Below are 27475 nucleotides of genomic sequence, written 5' to 3'. Positions count from 1 at the left end.
CTGGGTCCTTTTGGTTGAAAGAAAAGCTCTTCTTTCTTACCCCTCACTCTTTTGTTCTCATAGAACTAAGGGTCATTTTCCTGTCCAATCCATCTGCACTGGCTATCAACCAAAAGGACATCCTCTTTACTAAAATCAAACAAAAAGAAAACCACTTGAAAAAAAATCCTAAACTTTCTGAGGCCAAGAAAGAACATGTATTGAAGAGGAATTAAAGAACTAAATAGAGGAGAACCAGCTGAGGAACAAAGGCTAAACCAAAATGAAACAAAAGCTGTGGGAAGAATGAGCAAATGTCAAAGTGTTTCACAGAGAGTACTGGAGTCTCGTCTTAACCACTTTCTTCATTTAAAACAGTGATATCTAGATGACTCAGATGTACTGTACCACAGGAATTTAAGTGTGTAGGCTGGGAATGTTTTATTTTTGAACAATATAAATGACTACTGCATGTTAGATTACTTAGATACCAACTGAACTAATTTCCATGAATCACTTCTATTGAGGTAGATCATGGACTTAAGAATACAAGACCCTGACTTTTATATATGTAAAGAACTCGGGTATAGCAGAAACACTTTATGACAATTAAAAATGTAATTATGACATCTTGTTTTATTGATACACATGAAGGATACAAGAAAAATAAAACAAAGTATCAGAAAAAGCAAAGTTAGGACTATTACTATGGAACAAATTAAAATTGAAAATAATAAAAGTGAAACACAAATTCAGGCCTAATTTAGAACTTAATGTTTTAACCTTATTGCAGCCACTTCACCAATTAGTATTATGGAAATTTTCCTCAGTTTAATTAATAATATGTCATACAATAATTGGAGAAATTAAAATATCACATTTTCAGTTTAGACATTTTAAGTACTTTATAGACATTTATCTTGCCTGAATTACAACCTGATTATATATTTTCTAAGAAACTAATACATTTTAAACACTTCTGTTTAAAATTGTGTTTATTTAATAATTAAAGTTTTCAATATATCTTAAATTCTTCAATCAAGACATGCATATATTACCATCACAAAGTAAGACATATTACATATATTCTATCATTAAGTATTTATTCTACTACAAAACAGCAGAACAAGCAGATAAGCCTTGCTGACCAAGAATGAAGTGGTAGTAAATTATTTTAATATTTCCACTGACACTTGATTATTGTAGCAGTCTATGGGGATTCCCCCAAGTTATCAACTCTTAAATATCCATACCTGTATCTGTCAAGTTGGATAGAGGAGATTCTGAGACTTCATGGCATAGGCAACAAAGTGCAGTGTCCTGATCCCTGTCATAACCATGAGATGGAAGCAGAACTGTCCCTAGCATCATACCTCCAACCAGAAGCACAAAAGTTAAAGTGTCCCAAGCAAAGAGCAACCCTTAAAATCCCACTGTCTGACAAACAATGGCATGTGGATGTGCAGTGGCCAAAGGGAACCAATGAAATGTAAGCATTTACAACCCATGGGGTGGAATAACTGAATGGGAAATGTAGTAAACCCCAAAAGACTGAGTCAGAAAGAGAACTACTTCAGTAGCTCAGGAATGTTTTATACATATATGTACTCACATTCTTGAGAAATAAATAGCTCAGCAATAATGTAAACTTCGGATTAGTACATACAAAGGCTTTTATCTTAAGGAAGTGTGGTAAGATTGTACCAGAACATTTCCTTGGAGAAAACCTGTATACAGTAAAACACTGAGAACATTTTTTAAAGAAAAAAAAAAGCCCTAGAAAAACTTATCATTTACACCAACCAAGTTAATAGTTACATGACTCATAAGCATAGTCAGAAGTCTTCAAAACTTTTTATCTACGTAGTTAATACAGGTTAAAAAAGATGGCACAATGCTAGAAAACAACAACCTGGGAGTTAGGGTTTTTTGAGACAGAGATGGCCTCTCTCTCCTATGTCAACCTACCAACTACTGTAACTTCAAGAGTGTCTACCATGCCTGGCCTGAAAAACTGTAATATTAAAACTTAAAAAAAAAGATTAGCAAATATTAATTCTACAAGGGGTATTTGTTGTGAAATTCCCATAAATATACATGATGTATCACAATCAACTCACCAATCATTCTCTCACACATCCATCTGTGCCCCAGCCCCATTTATCTCCCTTCTTAAAGCAACTTCTACAGTTTCATTTTTCTTGTTTTTATACATGCATTTAAAATATTATGAGCATATTCACCCTCATTCACACTCTCCTTCCTGCTGGTACAACACTGTAACATAGGCTGTTTTACTTGTCATTCTTTTTTGTCAGTATATATTAATTGTAAAAAGGGCATTGTGGCAATCAACACACACATCTATTATACTTTAGTATGGGAGTAACTTCATTTACTGCTGTCATTTTCCAAGTTTCACTCCTCTATTTTTCAAAAGCTTCCAGTGAGTTTCCTTTATTGTTTTCAGTCCTAGGGCTTGAACTCTAGGCCTATGTTCTTGCCTGAGTTTTTGTGCTCAAGACTACCATTCTACTATTTGAGCCACTGCTCCACTTCCAGGTTTTTTGGTGGTTGATTGGAGATAAAGAGTGTCTTAGGCTGGGAATGGGCTCAGTGGTAGAGTGCTTGCCTAGCATGTATGAAGTCCCAGGTTCAATTCCTCAGTACCACATAAACAGAAATTTAAAGAAGTGTAGTAGAGTGCCAGCCTTGAGCAAAAAGCAGCTCAGGGACAGTGTGCCCAGACCTTGGGTTCAAGCCCCATGATTGGCAAAAGAAAAAAAGAGTGTCTTCAGACTATGCAGCTTGGACAGGCTTTGATACTCCTATCTCCTGAGTACCTAGGATTACAGTTAAAAACCACCAGTGTTCAGCCCCACTTAAAACTAGAAAAAAATAAAAGCCTAATCTTTGTTAATATAGATGAAAGAAGAAGTAAAATTTAAGACCGTGGGGCTAGGTACAATAATTCATGCCTATAATTCCAGGTCCTCTATAGATGGTGATTGGGAGTATTGAGGTCATCAAGGAGACTATCTTAACAAGACTGATGTGGTGATACATGCCTGTGACTTCCTACCTTAGTGGGGGGCATAGTAGGAGGATCACAGTACCAGGCCAGCCTGGACAAAAATCCAAAACCTAATCCCAAAATAATCTAAGCCAAAAAATGTCTGTGAAATTTATTCTAATGAGCCTATGCTTTCAGTCATTTTAAACACCATGCTCAATTATGTACTTATTTCTATGAAGGAGAATTTTTTTTAAAGTTTCCTCTCTTCTCTCATTCTTTCCACAAGGGTAAATCAAGGTATTTTTAAAAAATTCTTTTCTTGAGGCAGAGCCTCATTAGTGTTGGGATCCAGCCTTTGGACTTGACGGGGAAAGGGCATTGGAGAGCGCACCCGAGCCGCTGCCCTTCCCCCAGCCCTGGGGAATGCGGAAGCAGGCCACAATTCTCTGGGTCCGGAACCAGAAGAACCGGCTTTGCAAACAGCCCCCAACTTTCTCGCCAGCCCATGCGTCCCCAGTCTCTCCCTGGCACTGCGCTTTCCAGTGATGTTAGCTCATGAGGGGGTCATATGACAAGCCCGCAGCCTATCAGCATTCTGGCCAATCGCCTTCTCTCTTCTCTTCCTATCATTAGTCCTTGCCCCCACCTTAATAAATCAGATTGCTCTTGCAGCTTCTCTGAGACCCGCGTATGCCTGGCTTTCTTTACTGTTAAGGAGGTGGGCAAAGCATTCTCCTTCGGCCGCGTGCACGTGAGGTCTGTGCTGGCTCCCCCGCTCCACCCTGGCTTTGCCTGCGGGTTGGGTGACCAGGGGAGAGGGTGAGAAAGGGGGCTGTTAGAAGCTTAGCTGAGCCTTGATCCCCACGCCAGGGGAGGCGACCCGAGCCCAACAATTAGTGCACCACCACCCTATGGAGAATCTTTTCAATATCATTGTCAAAGCAACAGAAGATTTATTATATTCAGAGATGCTCATTGGTGAACATTTACTATGTCCTTTTTTTTTTTTTGGCCAGTCCTGAGCCTTGGACTCAGGGCCTGAGCACTGTCCCTGGCTTCCTTTTGCTCAAGGCTAGCACTCTGCCACTTGAGCCACAGCGCCCCTTCTGGCCATTTTCTGTATATGTGGTGCTGGGGAATCGAACCTAGGGCCTCATGTATCTGAGGCAGGCACTCTTGCCACTAGGCTATATCCCCAGCCCCATCATTTACTATGTCTTACTATTTTCTCCCTGTCTCCTATAAGTTGAGTTTTTATTTGTTAGTTTTTGTTTTTATTTTGTTTTAAAGTCTGGGGCCCTAACTCAGGACTTTACAGTTACCAGGCAAACATTCTATAGCTTGAGCTGTAGAAAGTATGGCCTTTTTATCCAACTGCATAAGTAAAATCTACATAATTCAATTCTGGATATTGGTATCAGTTCAAGGTACTTGAGGCCAAGCTACTGTTATCAAAATGGTTTGCTTGGTTTTTTAAAATTCTTTTTAAATTTTTTGTTGTTGTTTTTTGCTGGTACTGGACTTAAAAGTTAGGGCCTGGGTGCTGTCCCTGAGCTTTTTCACTCAAGGCTATCACTCTACTATTTGAGCCGGAGCTCCAATTCTAGCATTTTATAGTCAATTGGATATAAGAACATCTAGGGTTTTCCTGCTTGGGCTGGCTTTGAACTTTGGTCTTCAGATCTTGGACTTTTGAGTAGGTTGGATCATAGCCATTAGCTACCTGAGCACTACTTGTTTTACTTATTTATATTTTTTAAATTAGCATACATTAGTTGTACAAGAGGCATTTATTTTGTCATTTCCATAGCTGGACATAATATAACTATCAACACCATCACCTCTTTTTTTTTGTTTGTTTGTTTTGTGCCTGTCCTGGGGCTTGAACTCAGGGCCTGAGCATTGTCCCTGGCTTCTTTTTGCTCAAGGCTAGCACTCTGCCACTTGAGCCACAGTGCCACTTCTGGCTGTTTTCTATATATGTGTGGTGCTGGGGAATCAAACCCAGGGCTTCATGTATACGAAGCAAGCAAGCACTCTTGCCACTGGGCCATATTCCCAGCCCAACACTACCACCTCTTATTAGTCTCCCTTAAAACAATTTCATCTACTAATAGAATGTGCTATCATAGAATGTTTTAGCATTACCAGATCATTCACTTATTCAATATCCTCTTCCAAGGATGACACCTACACAGGGAACTAAACAAAGCAAAATAACATATTTCATGCGTTTTAATTGTAACTAAACATCATGTTAAGTGAGATAAACTAAGGTAAAAAAAAGATGAACATTTGTGGCTACTGTATATGTTCTTGGTACAGTGTGTATTGTATATATGTCTACCTGACCTAGGGAAGGGAAAGAAAAACAGGGTGTAAGATATCACAAGAAATGTACACACTTGTGGGCTGGGGATATAGCCTAGTGGCAAGAGTGCCTGCCTCGGATACACGAGGCCCTAGGTTCGATTCCCCAGCACCACATATACAGAAAACGGCCAGAAGTGGCGCTGTGGCTCAAGTGGCAGAGTGCTAGCCTTGAGCGGGAAGAAGCCAGGGACAGTGCTCAGGCCCTGAGTCCAAGGCCCAGGACTGGCCAAAAAAAAAAAAAAAAAAAAAAAAAAAAAAGAAATGTACACACTGCCCTACTATGTAACTGTACCCTTTATGCACAACACCTTGTCAAAAATTTTTTGTTTAATTAATAAATTACAAAAAACAATAAACATAAAAAAGATGAACACTGAATATTTTCACTTATGTGTGGAATCTAGATTTAACAGATATTTGTGAGTGCTGTGTATGTGCTTGTGTGTGTATATAACATGATTGCAATTGTTGAATTGTTGTGAGGAATGAAGGGATGGTAGGAGAAGAAAAGAGAATACTACCAAGTAGGCTTCATCCCACAGTCACAAGGATGGTTCAACATCCGTAAATCAATCAATGTAATTCACCACATAAACAGAACTAAAATCAAGAATCACATTGTTATCTCAGTCGATGCCCCAAAAGCCTTTGACAAAATACAACATCCATACTTATTAAAAGCTCTGGAGAGAACAGGAATAGATGGAACATTCCTCAAAACAATAAAAGCCATATACAACAGACCAACTGCTAACATCAAAAATAAGAAGAAAAAGAAAAAAGAAAAGAGAATACTGGAGGTGGAATAATATTAATTCATGGTGAGTTACAAAGACTTGAACACAAGGCTCAGCTTTCATGTTGTAGGCTGTCATTTTACATTTTGATCAAGTCTGGCCATGCTGGCTAATTAAAGATGGAGTCTCACATAGACTTTTCTTCCTGGGCTAGCTTCAAATTGGTATTTCCCAGGTCTCTGTCTCCTGAGTCACTAGGACTACAGGTATGAACCTCAGCACTAAGCTGATTCTATCTTAATGGTGGGAAGAAGAGCAGAATATTCTGAGAGCCAATGTAAAGCAGACAAAGCAAAATTCTTCCATAATACTGAGCAAGATTGTAAGGACTAGAAATAGGCCCTACTTTCTCCAAGTGTCACCACTTCCTAACACTGGCAACAAGAAACTAAACATGCCTTTAAACACATGAGCCTTTGTAACATTCAAGGTCAAACCTATAGTAATATGGTGTGATACAGATTTAGAATTTTGAAGTAGGAACTGAAATCCAGTCTCTAGCACTTACAAGTCTTAAGGGAATTTCTTCACTTCCCTCATCCCTTTCATATGTTCAATGGCTTTCCATTCTTGGAATAAAGTTCACTCCATCTACTGTGTAATTATTTTAATAATGCGACTAGAATTAGTTTACTAGTAATGCATTCATGGTTTTTTGGAAGGGAAAAAGAAAGCGAAGGAAGAGAACTACCCACTTTTGTTGGTTTTTTTTTTTTTTTTTTGGAGATTGAGTGTGTGTGGTTGGAGGGGGTGGTGCTGGTAGCTCACATTTGTAATTCTAGCTACTCAGGAAGCTGATTTCAACATGATTTGAAGCCAACTGGGAGATCAAAGACCAGGGAGGAAAGTCCATGAGTCTCTAATCTCTAGCCACCAAAAAGCCACAAGTGAAGCCATGGCTCCATTGGTAGAGCACTGGTTTTGGGTGAAAAAGCTAAGGAGCATCACTCATGCCCTGAGTTTAAGACCCCATAACTGGCAAAAAAAATATATTTTTAAAGTAATATACCATATGGGTAGAATAAGAACAAAAATGATCATCTCAAAATAACCTTTTCCAATATAATTCTTAATTCTTTTTATATGAGAACACTTACAATTTAAAAGCAAGCAATCTTGATTTAAATATGTATTGCAACTCTAGGTCACACTTTGTTGTTATGTTTAGCAGTATTTAGTGATAACTCCCTTTTACTGAACACCAAACATCTGTAAAGTATGAGGCACAATGAGATACCACTATTATAATGGCTACTATTAAAAAAAAAAAAACCAACGGTACCAAGTGGTGATGAAGATGCAAACAAACTGGGACTCTCATACATTGCTGAGGATAATGAGCACTTCCACACAAAGCAAAACACAGGCACTACAAATAGGCAATCCATTCCTAACTACACAGGAAGTGTAAACTTAAGTTCCCACAGAAACCTGCATAGATATGTTTATTATCACTCCTCTCAAATTGAAAGCAATCTAAATGATGGACGAAAGGATAAAGTATATCCATATAATAACAGTGAGCAATAAAAAGAAAGGATTTGATACATACAAGTTGGATGAACACCAATGACAATATGGTGCATTTTCCTAAGAAACAGTTCTCAGAATGCTGTATGTTATATGACACCATTTATGACCGTTGAAAAGCTATAACTATAGTGATGGAGAATGAAATAATGGTTGTGAAGAGGCAAGACTAGAAGAAAAGGTGACTACAGGGGGATTATGAAATATACACAGGGATCCCATGTAATGTAATCATGCCTTGGGTGGATGTAATTATTTTGGTAATAAGGTCATGTGAATTTACTAAGAAATTGCTGGGCAGGCAAGGTGCTACATACTTGTAATACCAGCACTCAGGAGGGCAAGGCTAGTGTTGAAGGCCAACCTGCACTATACAGTGAGGCACTTTCTCATAAACAAAAAAAACCAAAGAGAAATATACAACAAACTGGAAAAAAGGAAGAAGGATTGTGTTTGTATGTGCATGTATATGCACACACCTGTATACATGCATGTATGCTAGTACTGGGGCTTGGACTCAGAGCCTCACCACTGTCTTTACCTATTTCTGATCAAGGCTATTACTCTATCACTTGAGCTACACCTCCATTTCTGTTTTTTTACTAGTAAATTAGAGATGTTCTTTTCCTTCCCAGGCTGGCTTCAAACTAGGATTCTTAGATATCAGCCTCCTGCATAGTTAGATTTCCATGTGTGGGCCATTAATGCTGCACTTAAAATTCCCAAATGGATAGAAATTATTTCTAAAAGAGAGGGAAAAAGCAATGAATGTATTAAAGCATATTTTCATACCAGTTATATGAAAGGCCATAATATAAAGGACATATCAAAGAACAATAAATATTAGCAATCCTTATAGGTAAGAATTTGCAACCTACCCCGAATTTAAGTTTCAAAACTTATAATAGGCCTTCTGCTCATAATTCTAACACAGGTTTAAATAAAAGGTCTTTCCTAAACATTAACATATATATATGTTCAGCAATCTAAGATTCTTTCCTCTTAGCAGAAACGGATTGTTGCCTATGTTAATCCAAAAGACAATGAAATAAAAGGAATGTGCTATAATCCAGTTTCCCTCCTGGAATTCTCAGTCAACGTAGCTACCACCTGGTACAATGACTTCAATGCACATTCCTAGGGAGGGACTATCAAATAAATCTCCATCATTCCTAAGGATCTATAAACAATCTTTTGTAATCTAAGCAGTCAGCTGTTTCACTGGGGTTATGGAAGCATGCAACAACTGCTTTTATACACACATATGAATGGAATGTATCTGTGAACACACAAAAAATATCAATAATACTTCAATGTATTAATTTTAAAATACTTACTAAACATCTACTTTATGTTAAGTACTATATAATAAGACCAGAGACAGATATGTCAGTAAACTGGAAATAAGAGATCTGTGCTCCCATGTACCACCTCCAATCTAATACACTAAAAAGTCAATCATCTAAAGTAAAGGCATTCCAGGTCAAGAGTGGCAAATGACAACATTAACATCTTAATAAATTTTAGAAAGTGAAGAGAAAATATATTATTGTCTTAGGATTTCTGTTCATTTGGGGTACAGAATATGTGAATATGGTGCTAAGAAAGTGAAAACAGAAGAGTTCTGGATGCCTTGAACACCACACCAAGAATTTCAGATCTTGCTTGACAGCTAGAGACATTAAAGAGCAGTGAAAATTTCCAGTTTTTCTTTTTAAAGCATTTTTAACTGTCATGATAATGGGAGTAGATTAGCATATTTTCACTCAATTCATATAACAGCTAAACAGTAATTCACTAGACTCAAGAAAATATTTATTCATTAAGTATTAAAAGTGAACATTCTGTATAATAAATTGGCATTTTTAGTAAACACTCTTTACAAATCATTTTAAAAGCACCATAACATTCACACACTTAAATATTGAGGGTATATGTGAATTGGAAATGTTATTCCACTATTCAAAATATATATAAGAGAATGGCACTAATTTAGTAGCTGGTTGAAAAAGTTTCAAATTATTTTTCTGGCTCTAATGTCATAACTTCAGTTTAGGTTTAATTCTTCCTCATCCAAGTTTTTATAATGGTCTACCTACCACTTTCTCACCCACTGGTCTGATCTAACACCAAGCCAATATGCAAAGGCAGTAAAGATTTATTTATTTTTTGTCTAGACACTAGCAAATCTAAGCATGTAACTATTCTATTTTTAAAATTTTTCACTGATTTTTCTCACCACAACATTCAAGTAAGTCTTAACTTTCATACGTGACACAAAAGGTTCTTTTGCAAGGTCTTTCACCATTAATTTCATTTATTTTTGATTAAAAAAAACTGATAGTTTAACCGACGTGTTCCATATACTGGACATACTTTATTAAGGCATCTCAAGATATTATCAAATGACTGCCTCTACTCCTGTTTTGTCTGTAAGATCTGTTTTAGTATCTCATCCTAGTAAATACTATCTGTGAGCATTAAAAAAAAAAAATCTCATGGAGAATGGGAATATGGCCTAGTGGTAGAGTGCTTGCCTCCCATACATGAAGTCCTGGGTTCGATTCCTCAGCACCACATATATAGAAAAAGCCAGAAGTAGAACTGTGGCTCAAGTGGTAAAGTGCTAGTCTTGGCAGGTAATGGTGAAAGGGAAACTGTTGGGTATTGATTGGGATTAGCTAGGAGAGACCCTTCCTGCCACAGGTCCCTGTCCCCAACAACAGCTAAGCACTGTCCTCAACAGGAGCAAAAGGGGATTTATTTCATTAAAATGTAACACATGAACATTCAAAACACCTTGGCAAAACACCCTGATACAATTAATATACACTGAAAAAATGAGTAATCAAATGGTAAGACATGCTCTTCATAGAGAGGGAGACTGTGTGAATGGACAGGGTAAGTGAGGATGAATGTGGTCCAAGTACATACATGATATGTAAGTTTAAAAACAGAGCAGTGAAACCAGCTGCAGAGAAGATAAGGAAGTGAGATAGAGGAGACTGAGGTTGATGGGATACATGTTATGCTTGTTTGGAAGAATCACAATGCAAGCATTCTTTGAACAATGTAATGTATGGTAATACAAAATATTCTTTAAAACTTAAAAAGGAAGGCCTGTTCACATTTGTGTGTGTGCCAAGGCTTTTGTGCTCAAGGCTAGCCTCTTATCACTTGACCCACAACTCTACTTCTGGCTGAGATTAGTCTGTGAGATGAGTCTCACAGAATTTCCTGTGCAGGCTGTATCTGAACCAAGACTCTTAGGTCTCAGCTTCATTTGTAGCTAGTATTAACAGTTATAAGCAACTAATACCAGGACTTGTTCATATTCTCGTTTGCATTGTGCATAAAAATGCTGCTTTGTTTTGTTTGAAATGAGAAGTCTCAACATGCTGCTCAGGTTGGTCTCAATTTCATGAACTCAAGTGATTTTTCCAATTCAGTCCCAGATTAGCTAGGACTACAGGCACGGACCACCATTCCCAGCTTCTTCATGTATTTTTGAAAAGTAGATAACTGCTGAGGTATATAGATTTCTGCATTTATTTAAAATAATGTAATGACAGCTCTATGTTATAGAATCATTGTTTATAGCATAGGAAAAATAATTTACAATTAATCCTGTAATGAAAGAATTTTATGTCACCCAAAACATGTGAAAGAGTAGCTAACTTCTTCTCTTAATGTAAAATTATATAAATTTAATGCATATATAAGTACATATAATCATCATTTGTCTGAACAGGACACAGAACACATAAATCTTGTTTACAGACACATTCACTCCCTAGCTAGGCATATGGAACTTTGAAGAAATACATATGAAATTAAGTATAAAGAACCTGGTATATGATATTTTTTTAAGTTCTTTTGGTCACAGTGAGCAACTGACAAGTGGAAACATTTATTTCAGCTCAGGCTTTCAGTCCATATCCAGCTCAATCAAGTTTGGGTCAGAGGTGAGGAAGAACATCTCCTCAACAATAATATGTGGCTGAGTTTGTTTACCTCATAAGACAAGGAGGAACAAGGAAAGACAGCTTCAGAAACATTTTTAGGCCTCCTGGTACTTTCCTCAGGCTGTAATCCTACACCAACTGTATAGAAAGAGGACAAAAAGTAAACCTCAGGCCAGGCCCTGTGCCTGATCTGTACTGTGAATGGGGAGACATGGAAAAAAAGACAACAAAAATGTCCATAGTGTCCTATTTCCTTCAGCCAGGCCCCATCGTTTAAAGTTGCACTATGTTCCAGTAGTCTACTCATATTCTAAATCGATTAAATGAAAAGTCCTCAAGAGTCAATCAATTCCCCAAAGGCTCATACCTGAAAAATTGCTTGCACCAAGGAATTAGCCGTCAATATGTGAAGCAAAAAAATGGTAGGATGACTTCATAGTCTATTTACTGAAGCTTTCAATTTTCAACCAATCTTAGTTCACTCAGTGAACTTATCTCCAATTAACCACCAGAAAACCAGAAGCGGAGCTGTGGCCCAAAGTGGTAGAGCAGTAGTCTTGAGCTGAAGAGCTCAGGAACAGCGCCCAGGCCCCAGAGTTCAAGCCTCACGAGAAAAAAAAAAAAGGGGGGGGGGGAAGAAATGGTTGGATCTACTTTTGGTCCAAATAATATACACAGTAATCAAGAGTTAATATTAAGAGTTAATTCATGTACTTACTAACTTAAATGCTCTCTACTACAAATAAAATCTAAGTTTCTCGACACTGTCCATAGAGGAAGATACTGGGAAACTAATCTAACAGAAATGTTTGGTTATACTGAAAATACTAGAGGATCTCAGGGATGGAGACAAGCTTCAAATGATAGAGTACCTTCTATCAGCTAGCTTAAGGCCCCTGAGTTCAAACACCAGTACCAACAGAAAATTTGGAGGAGTGACTGGGGGGAGAGTGTATTGATAAGAGTGCATTGTACTTATGCAAAGAAATGTCACAAATTCCCCTTTGTATAGCTACTGACATAAGGAGACTGGGTCTATGCTTCCCTTAGATAATCAGCCTTTGATTCTGTTTCCCTAGATGGCTTGCTTTTCTATTAGGTTTAAATGTCCTCATCTGGTTTACTTTACTAATAATGTATAACACTGTTGTTGGGTTTGATTCCACATACCTTGTGTGGTTTTGGTCTATATAAGCTTTGTGCTAGCTGCATTTGGGGCGGTTTTGGTCTATATAAGCTTTGTGCTAGCTGCATTTGGGGCTGCTAGTCTTTGAGACATGGTCTACCAACAGTTGTCAGGCTCTCCAATAAACATTCATAATTTGGCCTTTTAAGTGGTGGCTTCCCTGTTTCTTGTGACTGAGTTTCCTTACAACACTACTATATACTAATAAAAAGTAAGAGAGCTCAAAGTTAGAACTTTTTCCCATTTTGTTAGCCTTAATTTCTGATAAATTAAGACTTAGATATCAAAATAACATCATTAAAAAGAAATAAAATAAATAGTAAAGATGTACACTAACAAAACCTTTGCACAAAAAAGGGAAAGCAAAGGGTTCAACCAGTTTTTCTCAAAGCACCTGGCATATCACACAACTAAAAGAAGCACAAAATCTGAGTACTGTATCTTAAAATTATCAGATATAATGAGGAAAAAACAAGTATTGAAAGTAAATTGAAGTAATTCTTATTGTTTATTTAAGAACATCAGTTTAAAACTATCAAACTAGAAAAATCTGGTAACAAAAGTGAGTTATTTTAGTCATTATGATGAAATACTAAATGTCTTTGTCTAAAAGACTTTAGAACACAAATCCCCCAAGATAGCTGATTTTGAAAATCGCAATGAATTAGTGAGGACTTAAATAATTTACATTAGAATTCATTGTTACAAAAAATTTGAGCAACTACTTTGTAAGATACAATGGATGATCACACTGATCTGTGTGATCATGTGTGAAGCATAACAATTATCATCCCACTAATAATATACCTAATACTACCCACATTTTTTGGTTCCACTTCTGGCTGCTTAACAGTAAGCTAGATACTATGAGAAACAAAAATATGAAAGACATAGCTCCCCTCTGTCAAACAGCTTAGTATAAGAGGTTTAGGATAAGTTCATCTTTATACTATTTGAAATAATGTACAACATGTACTTAGTTATGTTACATGAAGTTCAAAGAAATAGATATAAAATTCTGTACGGAACTCTAAATTCCCAAAGAATGACTTTTTAGGGGCTGGGGATATAGCCTAGTGGCAAGAGTGCCTGCCTCGGATACACGAGGCCCTAGGTTCGATTCCCCAGCACCACATATAAAGAAAACGGCCAGAAGCGGCGCTGTGGCTCAAGTGGCAGAGTGCTAGCCTTGAGTGGGAAGAAGCCAGGGACAGTGCTTAGGCCCTGAGTCCAAGGCCCAGGACTGGCCAAAAAAAAAAAAAAAAAGAATGACTTTTTATGTTCATGTTTCCAATAAAAATTCTCTCAATTGTTTTCATTTCTATAAAACAGTAAAATCATTGACAAGATTAAGAAAAAAAGAAAGCAAAAAATAACTCTTCTGGGTATGGGTTGCTTACAACTATAAATCATAGCTTCTAAGGAGATTGAAATCTGAGGATCTCAGTTTGAAGCCAGCCAGGGAAAGCATGTCCAAGAGATTCTTAACTCCAATTAACTACCAAAAAATAGCTCAAAATGGAGCTGTGGTTCAAGTGGTAGAGCACAAGCCTTGGGCAAAAAAAAGCTCAGAGACAGCACCCAGGCCCTGGGTTCAAGCCCCAAGATTGACATAAACAAACAAAAAAAACCCTCAAATTTAATTACTGTTGGTCACATGTTGCTTGTTGATTCGTCTGTTTCCCTAAAGAAAAAAAACGCAGACATATAAAGGCTTTAAACATTCACAGAAATTAATTGGAAAGCAAAACCTGGGGGGAAAAATAGAAGCAAAGAAAAAGCAAGGCAATTTACTGTTTAAAAAAAAAAGTAGTAGCTCATTAGAATTTTCCAATAGCAAAGAATAGAATTAAAAGTTGAAAATACCTGAGACAGAATTAGGAAAATAGTGATTACAGGTTGGCCTGGGAGAAAAGTTGGGAAGTCCTAGCTGGATAAAATAACTTGGTGTGACAGTGAGTACCTGTAATACTGGCTACAAAAAAATGCAATGATTCTTAAGAAGCACAAGACCATACCTAAAAAACAGGTTTAGGCTAGTCACAGCAGAGGACCACAAGAGCCTAATAGCTATGCCCTTATGAATGCATAAGATGATGCTAAGTGAAATGAACTCCATGTTATGGAGATGACTGTTATATTACTGTTGTAATTACTTTCAACATGCGATGTGAAACCATAGCTTCTATTGTTGATGATCCTCTTGTATCCCCCTTCCTGTGGTTGTATCCGCACTATCACTGTATCTTATCTGAGTACATTGGAAACTGTATATACTGGTATTAGAACTAGGAAAGTGAAAGGGGATATCAAAATAGAGAAACAAAGGATAAAAAGACAAACAACTACAAAAGCAATACTTGCAAAACCATTTGGTGTAAACCAACTGAACAACTCATGGAGGAGAGAGGAAAAGGGGAGAATGAGGGAGGAGGTAACCAGCAGTACAAGAAATATACCCCAGGGGCTGAGGATATGGCCTAGTGGCAAGAGTGCTTGCCTTGTATACATGAAGCCCTGGGTTCAATTCCCCAGCACCACATATACAGAAAACGGCCAGAAGGGGCGCTGTGGCTCAAGTGGCAGAAGTGCTAGCCTTGAGCAAGAAGAAGCCAGGGACAGTGCTCAGGCCCTGAGTCCAAGGCCCAGGACTGGCCAAAAAAAAAAGAAAGAAAGAAATATACCCAAGGCCTAACGTATGAAACTGTAACCTCTCTGTACATCACTTTGACAATAAGTAAGAAAAATAAAAGTAAACCTGAAAATAAAAATAAAAAAACAAAAATAAACCAATTCCTACTTCTTCATGCTTAAGATTAAATAAGAAACTTCACCTACTTTCAAATATGCAGATCAATGCCTTTCTAGTAATAATGTTCTTTGATATTCCTACTATCCCCTAGACCTACATGTACAACTAAAAATGAAATCTTTAAATGCGTTTCAATTACTTTATTCCATCCACAGTCTATTCTCTAAAGAATCTACAGCATTTTTCATATCCTCAATTTTCCTACTGGCTCTAAGTAAAAAGGAAAAAAGGAAAACAGAGAGAAAAACAGAGGAGCTTCCCCCAAATCTTTCCCCTTTGTTATTCCTAGTAAATTCCAAAAACAGGAGAAATATATGAGATGGTTTGTTTTAGGGTTGGGTTTTTTGAGATTTTTTATTATCTACTTTTTCTTTGTACCTAGCAATGGGCAAACATACATGGTTATATTAACAACAGGAAATGAAAGTCAAAGAGAGAAAATAAAGAGGGAAAAGATATTAGAACAGGCTAACAAAAAATCTCAGCTAAGTTCCTTTGCGCCACTCCCAAGTCCTCAGAATGAGTCTTGTTTCCCCACCTTGGGCCAGAACACAAAACCTACTTCCATTTACTAGAACACAAAACCTACTTCCATTTACTTGAACCGCTACAGGGCCCACTACCATTGCCAAGACTGTTTCATAATAAAACTCAGTATATAAGTAGAGGCTCAACCCAACTATTAGAACAATTTTGAAATTATCTAAAGGAAGTAAGCTAGCAATTTAAGGAACAACTCTCCTTCAATGAATGTCCTTAAGAAATAACACATCTAAGTTAATTTTAGTCTCTTGGAAGACAGATATCCCCCAAAATTTTACTACTGTATAGCCTGCCACTAATAAATGACAATGTGAGCTACTGCCCCAGAAAATCTGCTTAGCAGAGTAGGTTATAAAGCAGTTATAGGAAGCTGGTCAAAGCCAATCATCACTCCTTTTTAAATACATGCATTACATATTTCTTAAAATTCTTTTCAGATGTGACTCATTGAGAGATAAAGACAATTACAAAGCAGATTCCAGTGCCATTAAAAAAAACAAAACTGCACACCAGTGGCTCATGCCTGTAATCCTAGTTACTCAGGAGGCTGAGATCTGAGGACTGTAGATTTGAAGCCTGCTTGAAACTCTTTTATCTCCAATTAACCCCACCAAAAACTGAAGTGGATCTGTGGCTCAAAGCGGTACAAGCAAAAGAGCTCAAGGACAGAGCCCAGGCATTGGTTCAAGCCCCATGCTCAACAATAAAATAAAGGCTGGGGACTTGGCTCAAATGGTAAAGCGCTTGGCAAGCATGTTCAAGACTCTGGATTCAGAATAATAATAATAATTCTTAGTAGTTTTTAATATTACATCTCTCTAGCTTAATATAAATGCAAGCATTTGAACATCTTTTTTGGAAGTTCTACTTTTGACATAAAAACCTTAAAGGTGAATCTGCAGAAACATAAATTTTAATTTAGTACCGTAGCCTAGGAGAAAACATGAGGAACAGGGTTTCTATTTCTAAATAAAACAAAAAGAGCAAGAGTGGGCTGGGAATATGGCCTAGTGGTAAAGTGCTTGTCTTGTATATATGAAGCCCTGGGTTCGATTCCTCAGCACCACATATATAGAAAAAGCCGGAAGTGGCACTGTGGCTCAAGTGGCAGAGTGCTAGCCTTGAGCAAAAAGAAGCCAGGGACAGTGCTCAGGCCCTGAGTTCAAGCCCCAGGACTGGCAAAAAACAAAACCAAACAAACAAAAAGAGCAAGAGTTAGGGGAAAAAAAGATAACTTTTGAGTATGAACAGAAGGGAGAAACCGAAGGAAAGAGAAGGAAGGAGTGACATTGTTCAAAAAAGAAATGAACTCATCACCTGATTTACAGAGTAGTGTCCCCATTGTACAACTCCTTAATAATAATAAAATTAATTTTTAAGCAAGGATTAAAAACACTATTAAGAAATAAAAACAACAAAGCAAAAATAATATGTATATAAACCCTATAAAATATCCAGGCCTAGTTGTAAGAATGTTGCTAAGCTACAAAAGCTGATTATTTCACGAGATACCCTAAGATTCAACCCAACCTTTCAGCTTCTGCCAAAGACTCACAAAACAATCAAGTCAAGCTCCAAGAATAGTCTTGATGTCAACCCCAACCCACTTCTCAATATAGTCATCCTCCAGGAGACTGTAGGTCCTTGAGGAAGGATCTATGTCCAGGACTAAGCACAAGGTAAAGAAGGGCAGTCAGTTGTTACACTTCTGCTTCCTACTTTATCCCAAAACTCAAATAAATATATAAAACAACCCAAATCTAACAGTAATTAATTCATTTAATAGTAATGAGTTAACTTGATTCAAGAGGAGGCAGTTTAAATGGCTATCTCTTTTGTAAATCTGATCTCTTCAACCATTCTCTGGCAAACCATAGGTGCTAAAATCAACTTTTAAAACACATAAAAGGTGGTCAGTATAATCTCTGCAAACTTACAGTAGACTATTATTTATAAAGTGGCTTTTGGATCTTAACACATTTTGTAAGAATTATTCATAGCCACCTCCCTATTGAGTCATCAGTAGTCAGGGGAACATTTTCTACAAAAAATTTCAGCTTTTCAGGAAGATTTTAGGCTAGTCAGGGCAAAAGTTAAGTGAGACCACACTGAAATCTTGTAAAGTACTTGCCTCGTATACATGAAGCCCTAGGTTGGATTCCTCAGCACCACATATATAGAAAAAGCCAGAAGTAGTGCTGTGGCTCAAGTGGTAGAGTGCTAGCCTTGAGCAAAAAAGAAGCCAGGGACAGTGCTCAGACCCTGAGTTCAAGCCTCAGGACTGGCAAAAAACAAAACAAAACTATGATCTCAGTAATGCAGAAGGCCACAGGCAAGCATTCAAGCTAGCCATGTGCAAAAACACCAAGCCCCACCTAAAATAACTAAAGCCAAATGGGTTGTAGAATGTAGCTCAAGTGGCAGAGTACCTTAGCAAATAAAAGGCCTGAATTCAAACCCCTATTATTTAGTATTTTTAGGTATATTGGATTGGCCAACCATTTTAAGGACAGCCATAATACAGAATAGGTTTCCTATTCATGGTGCTTTGCAAATGAACTTAAATTAGTATATCTTCAGAGGTATAACTACATTGAATGCAATATAAATTTTAAGCAATAACAAAATTCAAGTTCCAATATGCCCATACTCTACTAATAAAACAATTAAAATGTATACTGAGTAGGGCACTGGTGGCTCACACTTGTAACACTATGGACTCAGGAGGCTGAGATCTGATGATAGAAATTTCAAGGCAGTCAGGAAAGAAAACTTCTCACCTTCAATTCATTAGCCAAAAGTCAAAAGTGGAGATATGGCTCAGCTAGCAGAGTACAAGCCTTGAACAAAGAAACAAGCAAGCATGAGAAGCCCTGAGTTCAATACTCCAGAAATGTGGGTCTGTTCAACAAGATCAAACATTATACTGACTTAAGTTCTTATTCTTTTGTTTTGTTGCCAGTCCTGGGGTGTGGCCTCAGGGCCTGAGCACTGTCCCTGGCTTCTTTTTGCTCAAGGCTAGCACTCTACCTCTTGAGCCACAGAGCCACTTCCAGCTTTTTTCTGTATATATGGTGCTGAGGAATTGAACCCAGGGCTTCATGTATACAAGGCGAGCACTTTACCACTAGGCCATATTCCCAGCCCCAAGTTCTTATTCTTATGCCAATTAATTACACTTCCACGGGAAGTTTTCTACTTTTTTGTTATGAGAACTATAATTGTTCAGATTGAAAATTTGCAGTATTTTTTGGGGGGAGAGGGGGGTTTGATCTTGACCAAACAGCTTGGCTTCTGTATTTACAACTGGCAAATTCTCAGGGATAGAAAACAGGTAACCAAGAGGGTGAATAAAATCACTGTTCACTCGTGAGGGTTTCCATGTTGGCTAATAAAATTTAGGAAATAGCAATGGTAGTGGGACAACATTATGAATGTAATTGGTAACACTGAAATTTTACCCAAAATGAAAGTTTTCATTTTGTACATATTTTATAATAATTTCGAGTCTTTTCAAGAGAGAATCTCACAAAAGCTGATCTATAAGCAAATATCTCTGTCATGGAAAAAGTTGGGCCTACATCACAAAAAAGTAATCACATGAACCTTGTTTTTTCTTTTTTTTTGGGGGGGGGTGTCTATTGTGGGGATTAATTCAGGGCCTGGGCACTGTCCCTGAGCTTTTTCACTCAAGGCTAGCATTGTACCACTTTGAACCACAGTGCCACTTCTGGTTTTCTGGTGGTTAATTGAAGATAAGATCTCACTGGACTTCAAATTGCAATCCTCAGATCTCAGATCTCAGCCTCCTGAGTAGCTAGGATTACAGGAATGAGCCACCAGCACCCAGCATTCACATGATGTTCTTAATCCAACAATTTAATTTTAGAAATTATCAAACATGTCAGGTGCCGGTAGCTTGCAATCCTAGCTACTCAAGAGGCTGAGATCTGAGGATTACAGTTTGAAGCCAGTCCAGGCAGGAAAGTCTGTGAGACTTCCATCTTCAATAAACTACTCAGAAAAAGTGGTGCTGTAGCTCAAGTGATAAGAGTGTGAGCCTTGAACAAAAGTAGCTCAGAGACAGCACCAAGTCCCTGAATTCAAGCTCTTCTCAAATATTTACCATTCCTTTAAGGTCATAGAAGTGAAGCCAAAGCCTTCCAGAGTAAAGAAGTGGACAAATGTCCCAAGTGCTCACTGGTTCTCCCAAGTAGAGCTGTGGAAGCCAAAGTCATTTCCACGTTACATTTAAAATTCCTATTTCAAAAAATGCCACTTTTCCAGGTGCTGGTAGTACACACCTGCAAGAAGGCTGAGATCTGAAGATCACGATTCAAGAACACCCGGGCAGTAGCAGTAAAGGCCTTGAGACTCTTATCTTTAATCACACACACACACACATACACACACAAAGTAGGAGTAGAACTATCCTTGAGCAAAATAGCTTAAGGACAACACATGGACCCTGAGTTTAAGCACCAGGACCTGTACCCTAAACCAAAACCAAAACCAAATATCCCTAGGGCTGGAAGTATGGCTCAGCAGTAGAATAGCCATCCTAGCAAGCTAAAGGCCTAAGTTCAATCCCTCATACCACAAAAAAAGAAACCAAAAGGCTTCTTAGGCCATGATGAAAAGTATTGTCTTTCAAATTGCAGATGACTTTTTAAAAGATTCTTTCATTAAGATATATCAGTTGTATATTTGGGAGTAGATTCATTGTGACATTTCCATTGATATGTATAGTTTATATTACACATTAATCAAATGTCATCTGTTTCACTGCTCTATGTAAAGTATATATACACACACAAAGTACAAGGATCATATTTGCTCTTTCCTTTGGCCACCCATTCTCCCACTAATACCCATCCTCCAACATAACCTATTTAATTTATTTTGTCTTTTTTTTTTTTTGGTGCCAGACCTAGGCCTTGAACTCTGGGCTTTTTTACTCATGGGTAGCAATTGACTACTTGAGCCACAGCTCCATTTCTGGATTTTTTTGGTGGCTAACTGGCCATAACAGTATCACGGACTTCTCTACTTGGGCTGGTTTCAAACTGAGATCCTCAGATTTTAGCCTCCTTAGTACCTAAGACTATAGGTATGAGCCACCAGGACCCAACTCGTGACATTCTTTTTTATGTATAATTGGATAAAAGCTTTCACTATGGTAATTCACATGTGCATATATAATAAGTCAGATTAACGTCAATTGTTGTTCCATTTTCTTTATCCTTCATAACCTCTAATCAGGTTAGCTTCCAATGAGCTACCATCTGCATATAGACAAATGTACACCAGTATTATTTGTCCTCCATCACTCTCGCTCCCTAATCCCAAGCCCCTTCATCTCCTAGCTCATAGATACATTATTTGTAGTTGACTTGAAATTTAAAAATAGGGTCTCATCCTATTCACTTTCAGGATTCGGTTTTCCTTCTTTCTTCCCACCCACCCTCCTTTTTTCTTTTTTAGCAGGTATACTTTAGTTTTTCAAGGTAGGTTTCATTGTGGCATGTCTATATATTGTTTCTATATATAAAAATGAAGGGGAACTCTATAATTCTAAGATCCTGCCCCAGACCACCAATACTGTGTGTAGGTGTGTAAAGCATGTATAAAATGTATTCATGTATACTCTTCTCTCAATCTCCCCATCCCACTACCCACACATTCTTTAAAAAAATTTCAACAGAGACTATTGTTGTTTTATATATAAACTACATTGATTATTAAAAATTATCTAAATAAATTTGGGATGGGATTTCACACAAGTGTACATATAAAACGTTCCCTTTAGGGCTGGGAATAAGGCCTAGTGGTAAAATGCTCGCCTTGTATACATGTAAGCCCTGGGTTCGATTCCTCAGCACCACATATATAGAAAAAAGCCAGAAGTGGCGCTGTGGCTCAAGAGGTAGAGTGCTAGCCTTGAGCAAAAAGAAACCAGGACAGTGCTCAGGCCCTGAGTCCATGCCCCAGGACTGGCCAAAAAACAAAACAAATAAACAAATAAAACATTCTCTTTAAAAAAAAAAAATTTCAGGGGCTGGGGATATGGCCTAGTGGCAAGAGAGCTTGCCTCGTATACATGAGGCCCTGGGTTCAATTCCCCAGCACCATATATACAGAAAACGGCCAGAAGGGGCGCTGTGGCTCAAGTGGCAGAGTGCTAGCCTTGAGCAAAAGGAAGCCAGGGACAGTGCCCAGGCCCTGAGTCCAAGGCCCAGGACTGGCAAAAAAAAAAAAATTTCAGTGCTGGGATCCTAGGATCTTACCCATGCTAGATAAGAAACCTAAGACAAACTAATTGCATCTTCTTTTCTTTTCTTTTATTTATTTTTTTATCTTTTGCCAGTCCTGGGGCTTGGACTCAGAGCCTGAGCGCTGTCCCTGGCTTCTTTTTGCTCAAGACTACTAGCACTCTACTGCTTGAACCACAGTGTCACATGCTGCTTTCTTTTCTGTTTATGTGGTGCTGCGGAATCGAACCCAGGGCTTCAGGCATACTAGGCAAGCAACTCTACCGCAAGCCACATTCCCAGCTCCAATAATTGCATCTTCAATCATGTGTAATAACTTTCTATTGTACTTAGATTCAGGCAAACAAAGAAATACCACAACAATTTTTAATGTGCTTAAAAGTTCCATCTGCTAGGTGCCATGGTTCACAACTTTTTAAAAATTGATCTTTGGCCTACATACTCAGGGGGCTGAGAATCTCTGTTCCAAACCAGCCAGGGCAGGAAAGTCTGTAAGGCTCTTATCTTATCTCCAATTAACCACAAAATTGTAAGTAGAAGTGTGGCTCAAGTAGTAGAGCACTAGCCTTGAGCAAAAAAGCTTAAAAACAGCACCCAGGCCCCGAATTAAAGTCCCAGTACCAGTGCTAAAAAAAAAAAAAGTTTGACTAGTGTTTTACCTACACTCATGATAAAAGGACAGAATTTTAAAACTAATGGTAGAACTAGGAGATGGAGCTGTGACTTAAGTGGTAGAGCACTAGTCCTGAATGAAAAACCTAAAGGACAGCACGAAGGCCAAGTTCAAGCCCAATTACTGTTTGACACACATAAAAAGTTTTATAGTAAAAAGATTAAAGTTCTTTTAAAAATGGCAGAACACTTAAAAGATTTCTTTTTTTTTAATATGAAAAGCCTCTGTGTTCTTTTTTATTTTAATTAAAAAAAATTTTGACACAGTGTTGTGCAAAAGGGGTATAGTTACATAATAGGGCAGTGTGTATATTTCTTGTGATATCTTACACCCTGTTTTTCTTTCCCTTCCCTAGATCAGTTAGACATATATACAATACACAGTGTATCAAAAACATATACAGTATCCACGTGGCCTACGCCAAGGAAATTCACTTAGGACTTTAAATGTAACGTCAACAATAGAGTTTGCTTATCCTTGTCTTATATGAACATACATACATAGCTTTTGAGTTATTGTGATCCACTGAGAGGTCTATTTTTGACCTTTATATGTTGAGTAGCTGTTTGGTTTTAGTTACATAATGTTGGGTCACTGACCCAAACCTCAGGGAAACACCATTTGACAAGAAGTTTTTGGGTTTTGCAGACCTGGTCTCTACTGTCTCCCCCTCCCCCCACCTTAACAGTCATATATCAAGGAGATAATGCCCCTTTGTTTTCTGTGTTCTAGGCTTGTCTCGCTCAACATTATTTGTTCAAGTTCTGACCATTTCCCTGTGAATACCAATATTTCACCATTTCTAATCTCTATGTAGTATTCCATTGTGTATAGGTACCGTATTTTTTGGATCCATTCATCTGTGGAGGGGCATCTGGGTTGATTCCATATTTTGGCTATTGTGAATTGTGCAGCGATAAACACGGAAGTGCAGATGTCTTTTTGATATCTTGAGCCCTGTTGTTCAGGATAGATGCCTAGGAGTGGTATGGCTGGGTCACAGGGTATGTCTATGTTGAGCTTAAAAAGATTTCTTGTATGCTGGAGGGGGTGCGGGGAAAGAGGAACCCTTCTCCATTGTTGGTGGGAGTGCAAATTAGTACAACCACTTTGGAGAACAGTATGGAGGTTTCTCAAAAAGCTCAATATAGACCTACCCTATGACCCAGCCATACTACTCCTAGGCATCTATCCTAAACAGCAAGTCCCAAGATATCAAAAAGACATTTGTACTTCCATGTTTATCGCGGCACAATTCATAATAGCCAAAATATGGAAACAACCCAGATGCCCCTCCACAGACGAATGGATCCAAAAAATGTGGTACTTATACACAATGGAATACTACATAGCGATTAGGAATGGTGAAATATTGTTATTCGCAGGGAAATGGTCAGAACTCGAACAAATAATGTTGAGTGAGACAAGCCTAGAACACAGAAAACAAAGGGTCATGATCTCCCTGATATATGACTGTTAAGAAAGGGAGACAGAGAGACAGTAGAGACCAGGTCTGTGAAACCAAAAACTGCTTGTTAAATGGTATTTCCCACAGGATTGGGGCAGCGACCCAACAGTATGTAACTAAAACCAAACAACTACTCAACATATAAAGGTCAAAAATTGACCTCTCGGGCTGGGGATATAGCCTAGTGGCAAGAGTGCCTGCCTCGGATACACGAGGCCCTAGGTTCGATTCCCCAGCACCACATATACAGAAAACGGCCAGAAGCGGCGCTGTGGCTCAAGTGGCGGAGTGGTAGCCTTGAGCGGGAAGAAGCCAGGGACAGTGCTCAGGCCCTGAGTCCAAGGCCCAGGACTGGCCAAAAAAAAAAAAAAATTGACCTCTCAGTGGAATACAATAGCTCAAAAGCTATGTATGTACGTTCATATAAGACTACTGTCGACATATTGTATAATATCGACATTACATTTAAAGTCCTAGGTGAATTTTCTTGGACTTGGCCACGTGGCTACTGTATATGTTCTTGATACATTGTATATTGTATATATGTATACCTGACCTAGAGAAGGGAAAGAAAAACAGGGCGTAAGATATCACAAGAAATGTACACACTGCCCTACTATGTAACTGTACCCTTTTTGCACAACACCTTGTCAAAAAAATTTGTGTTCAATTAATAAATAAATTAAATTTAAAAAAAAGATTTCTTGTAGAAAAAAATCTTATCACCAACTAACTTATCATCATTAATTCTAAGGACCCAGGTTACACAACCTTTGACGTCAGACTATGAAAGAAAAGCAGCACTGATAAAAGCAGTAAGAGATTCAGAAATAAAATTGTATTAACAATAGTTACATCTTAAGCAAAAATGTGACTTAATGACTCACGAGTTTAAAATGTGTGTAACTGAGGTGCATTTTATCTAGAAGGGTAAGGGCTTACATAATCTAGCCTAATTATTTAGTGTGCTTAGATAATTCCTAAAAATGAAGGGGAACTCTATAATTCTAAGGTCCTGCCCCAAACCACCAATACTGTAACAGGCAATCACATAATTCTAATTAAAACCAAAATATATAACCATTGGCATGCTTATTACTGTACAAGTCAAGTGCTGAGGCATTTTTCACCTTAAAAAGGCACAGAATGGGAGCTCAAGGGGTAGAGTCCTGCCAAGCATACTGTAGGTATAGAAAAAAAAAAGAAAAAAACAGGGCTATTAAATTTGCAACATTACATATTGTGATTATTAGGGAACAAGAGAAACGGCTATCTTACAGTGTTTTAAAAAAATTATTTTATTTTCTTTGAAATCCCAAGTCTATGAAGAATAGGCTCAGATTTAGGGGGTAGAAAGGTATATAAGACATGGTCTTTGGAACTTACATAAACAAAAATGTCAGCCATTCATTTTAAGAAAAGAGAGATGTAATCTGAATGTTTTGTGGTATCATACAGCAAGAGTATCTACTAATACAGACAAAAGGAGAGGCCTTTTTATTTTATTTATTTATTTATTTATTTTTGCCAGTCCTGGGCCTTGGACTCAGGGCCTGAGCACCATCCCTGGCTTCTTCCCGTTCAAGGCTAGCACTCTGCCACCTGAGCCACAGAGCCCCTTCTGGCCATTTTCCATATATGTGGTGCTGGGGAATCGAACCAAGAGCTTCAGGTGTAGGAGGCAAGCACTCTTGCCACTAGGCCATATTCCCAGCCCTGGAGAGGCCTTTTTAAAAGGTATTCTTGGCCTATATCTTAAAAGTTAAGAGTTGGTGACTAAACATAAGTTAACATTTAAAACAATAAAACAAATGTCTGTGTGTGTTGTCTCACACCTGTTGTGTGGCCTGTTGTGTTCATGTACACTTTACAGGAGAACCTAGGGAGCATGTATGGGACTGACCCTGTACCAAAGTATGAAAGCCTCTGATGTTCTTCTAAGGAGTTTGGACTGTTTCCTAAAGATGGCAAGGAATAAATTAAAGATGGTAAACAAATAGGTAAGAAAATCAGAATTTTATACATGATGACTCGTGCTTTCCCATACAACCTCTCAGAGGAGCTCCAAGAACGGCTTCAGGGAGAGCGGAAGGGAGAGAGGGAAGGAAGAAGGGTGCGGCTGCTATGTCCTATTTACAGAATCTGTATTCTCAAGGATCACTTTCTCATATCTATCACTTCTACATCACGTTCTGTCATCACTAGGCTCTCCATTATAATGGAGTAAACAGTAAAGTAGTAGGAGTTAACAAACAGGATAACAGAGATTTTCTTTGACCAAAGTAGATGCAAGCCAGGTCCAGAGAACTATTCCTATTTTAAACAGGATATTATACAAAACATATTAAGGACTTAGACAAGATGGTAGCTTTAACATTATGGGTATTCTGTCACAATAAAATAAAAAAGAAAATAATTATCTGAAACACAGGCATTTTATTTTTCCACTTTGGTAAACATTTAAAATGGAAAATGTTAGTTCATATTATATTAATAATTCCCTTATTTTTCTTTCACATTTAAAGAACTGTTTAAAGGCCCTGACTCCATCACAAAGATAAATGTGCAAAAACAAAGAGAAAAAAGTACAACATGCCAGGTGCCGGTGGCACATGCCTGTAATCCTAGCGACTCAGGAGGCTGAGATCCAAGAATTGCAGTTCGAATCCGGCTGGGGCAGAAAAGTCTCTGTGAGATTCTTATCTCCAATTAACCACTCAAAAACTTTGACCACAAAGCCTTGATCACAAAGAGGCTAAAGGATAGTGCCCAGGCCCTGAGTTCAAGCCCCACAACAACAGCAAGAAGTACATTTCTATAGATAAAAAGGAGAAAATTTTCAAATAGGAAACATTCAATAA

The 27475-nt window shown here is 38.0% G+C and overlaps 1 protein-coding gene and 1 pseudogene across 7 annotated transcripts in view; one reads left to right on the top strand and one right to left on the bottom strand.

Annotated features, from left to right (window-relative positions):
- Positions 1 to 27475, bottom strand: part of Abl2 (ABL proto-oncogene 2, non-receptor tyrosine kinase) — a 95878-nt gene that overhangs the window by 28303 nt on the left and 40100 nt on the right. For 2 of the 7 annotated variants that reach the window (XM_048356404.1, XM_048356405.1), the window contains exon 1: positions 1233 to 2485. The exons of the other annotated variants lie outside the window; for them this stretch is intronic. In XM_048356404.1, coding sequence (XP_048212361.1) covers positions 1233 to 1350 — 118 coding nt within the window. In that variant the 5' untranslated portion in view covers positions 1351 to 2485. Of the gene's footprint in view, positions 1 to 1232; positions 2486 to 27475 lie in introns of those variants that run through there. 7 annotated transcript variants of the gene reach the window in all.
- Positions 11759 to 11875, top strand: LOC125360292 (annotated as a pseudogene).

The sequence above is a fragment of the Perognathus longimembris genome, chromosome 11, assembly GCF_023159225.1.
Source record: "Perognathus longimembris pacificus isolate PPM17 chromosome 11, ASM2315922v1, whole genome shotgun sequence".
NCBI lineage: Eukaryota > Metazoa > Chordata > Mammalia > Rodentia > Heteromyidae > Perognathus > Perognathus longimembris.
Note: the sequence above shows the minus strand (reverse complement) of the source record. Positions and strands in the feature narration are given on the sequence as shown.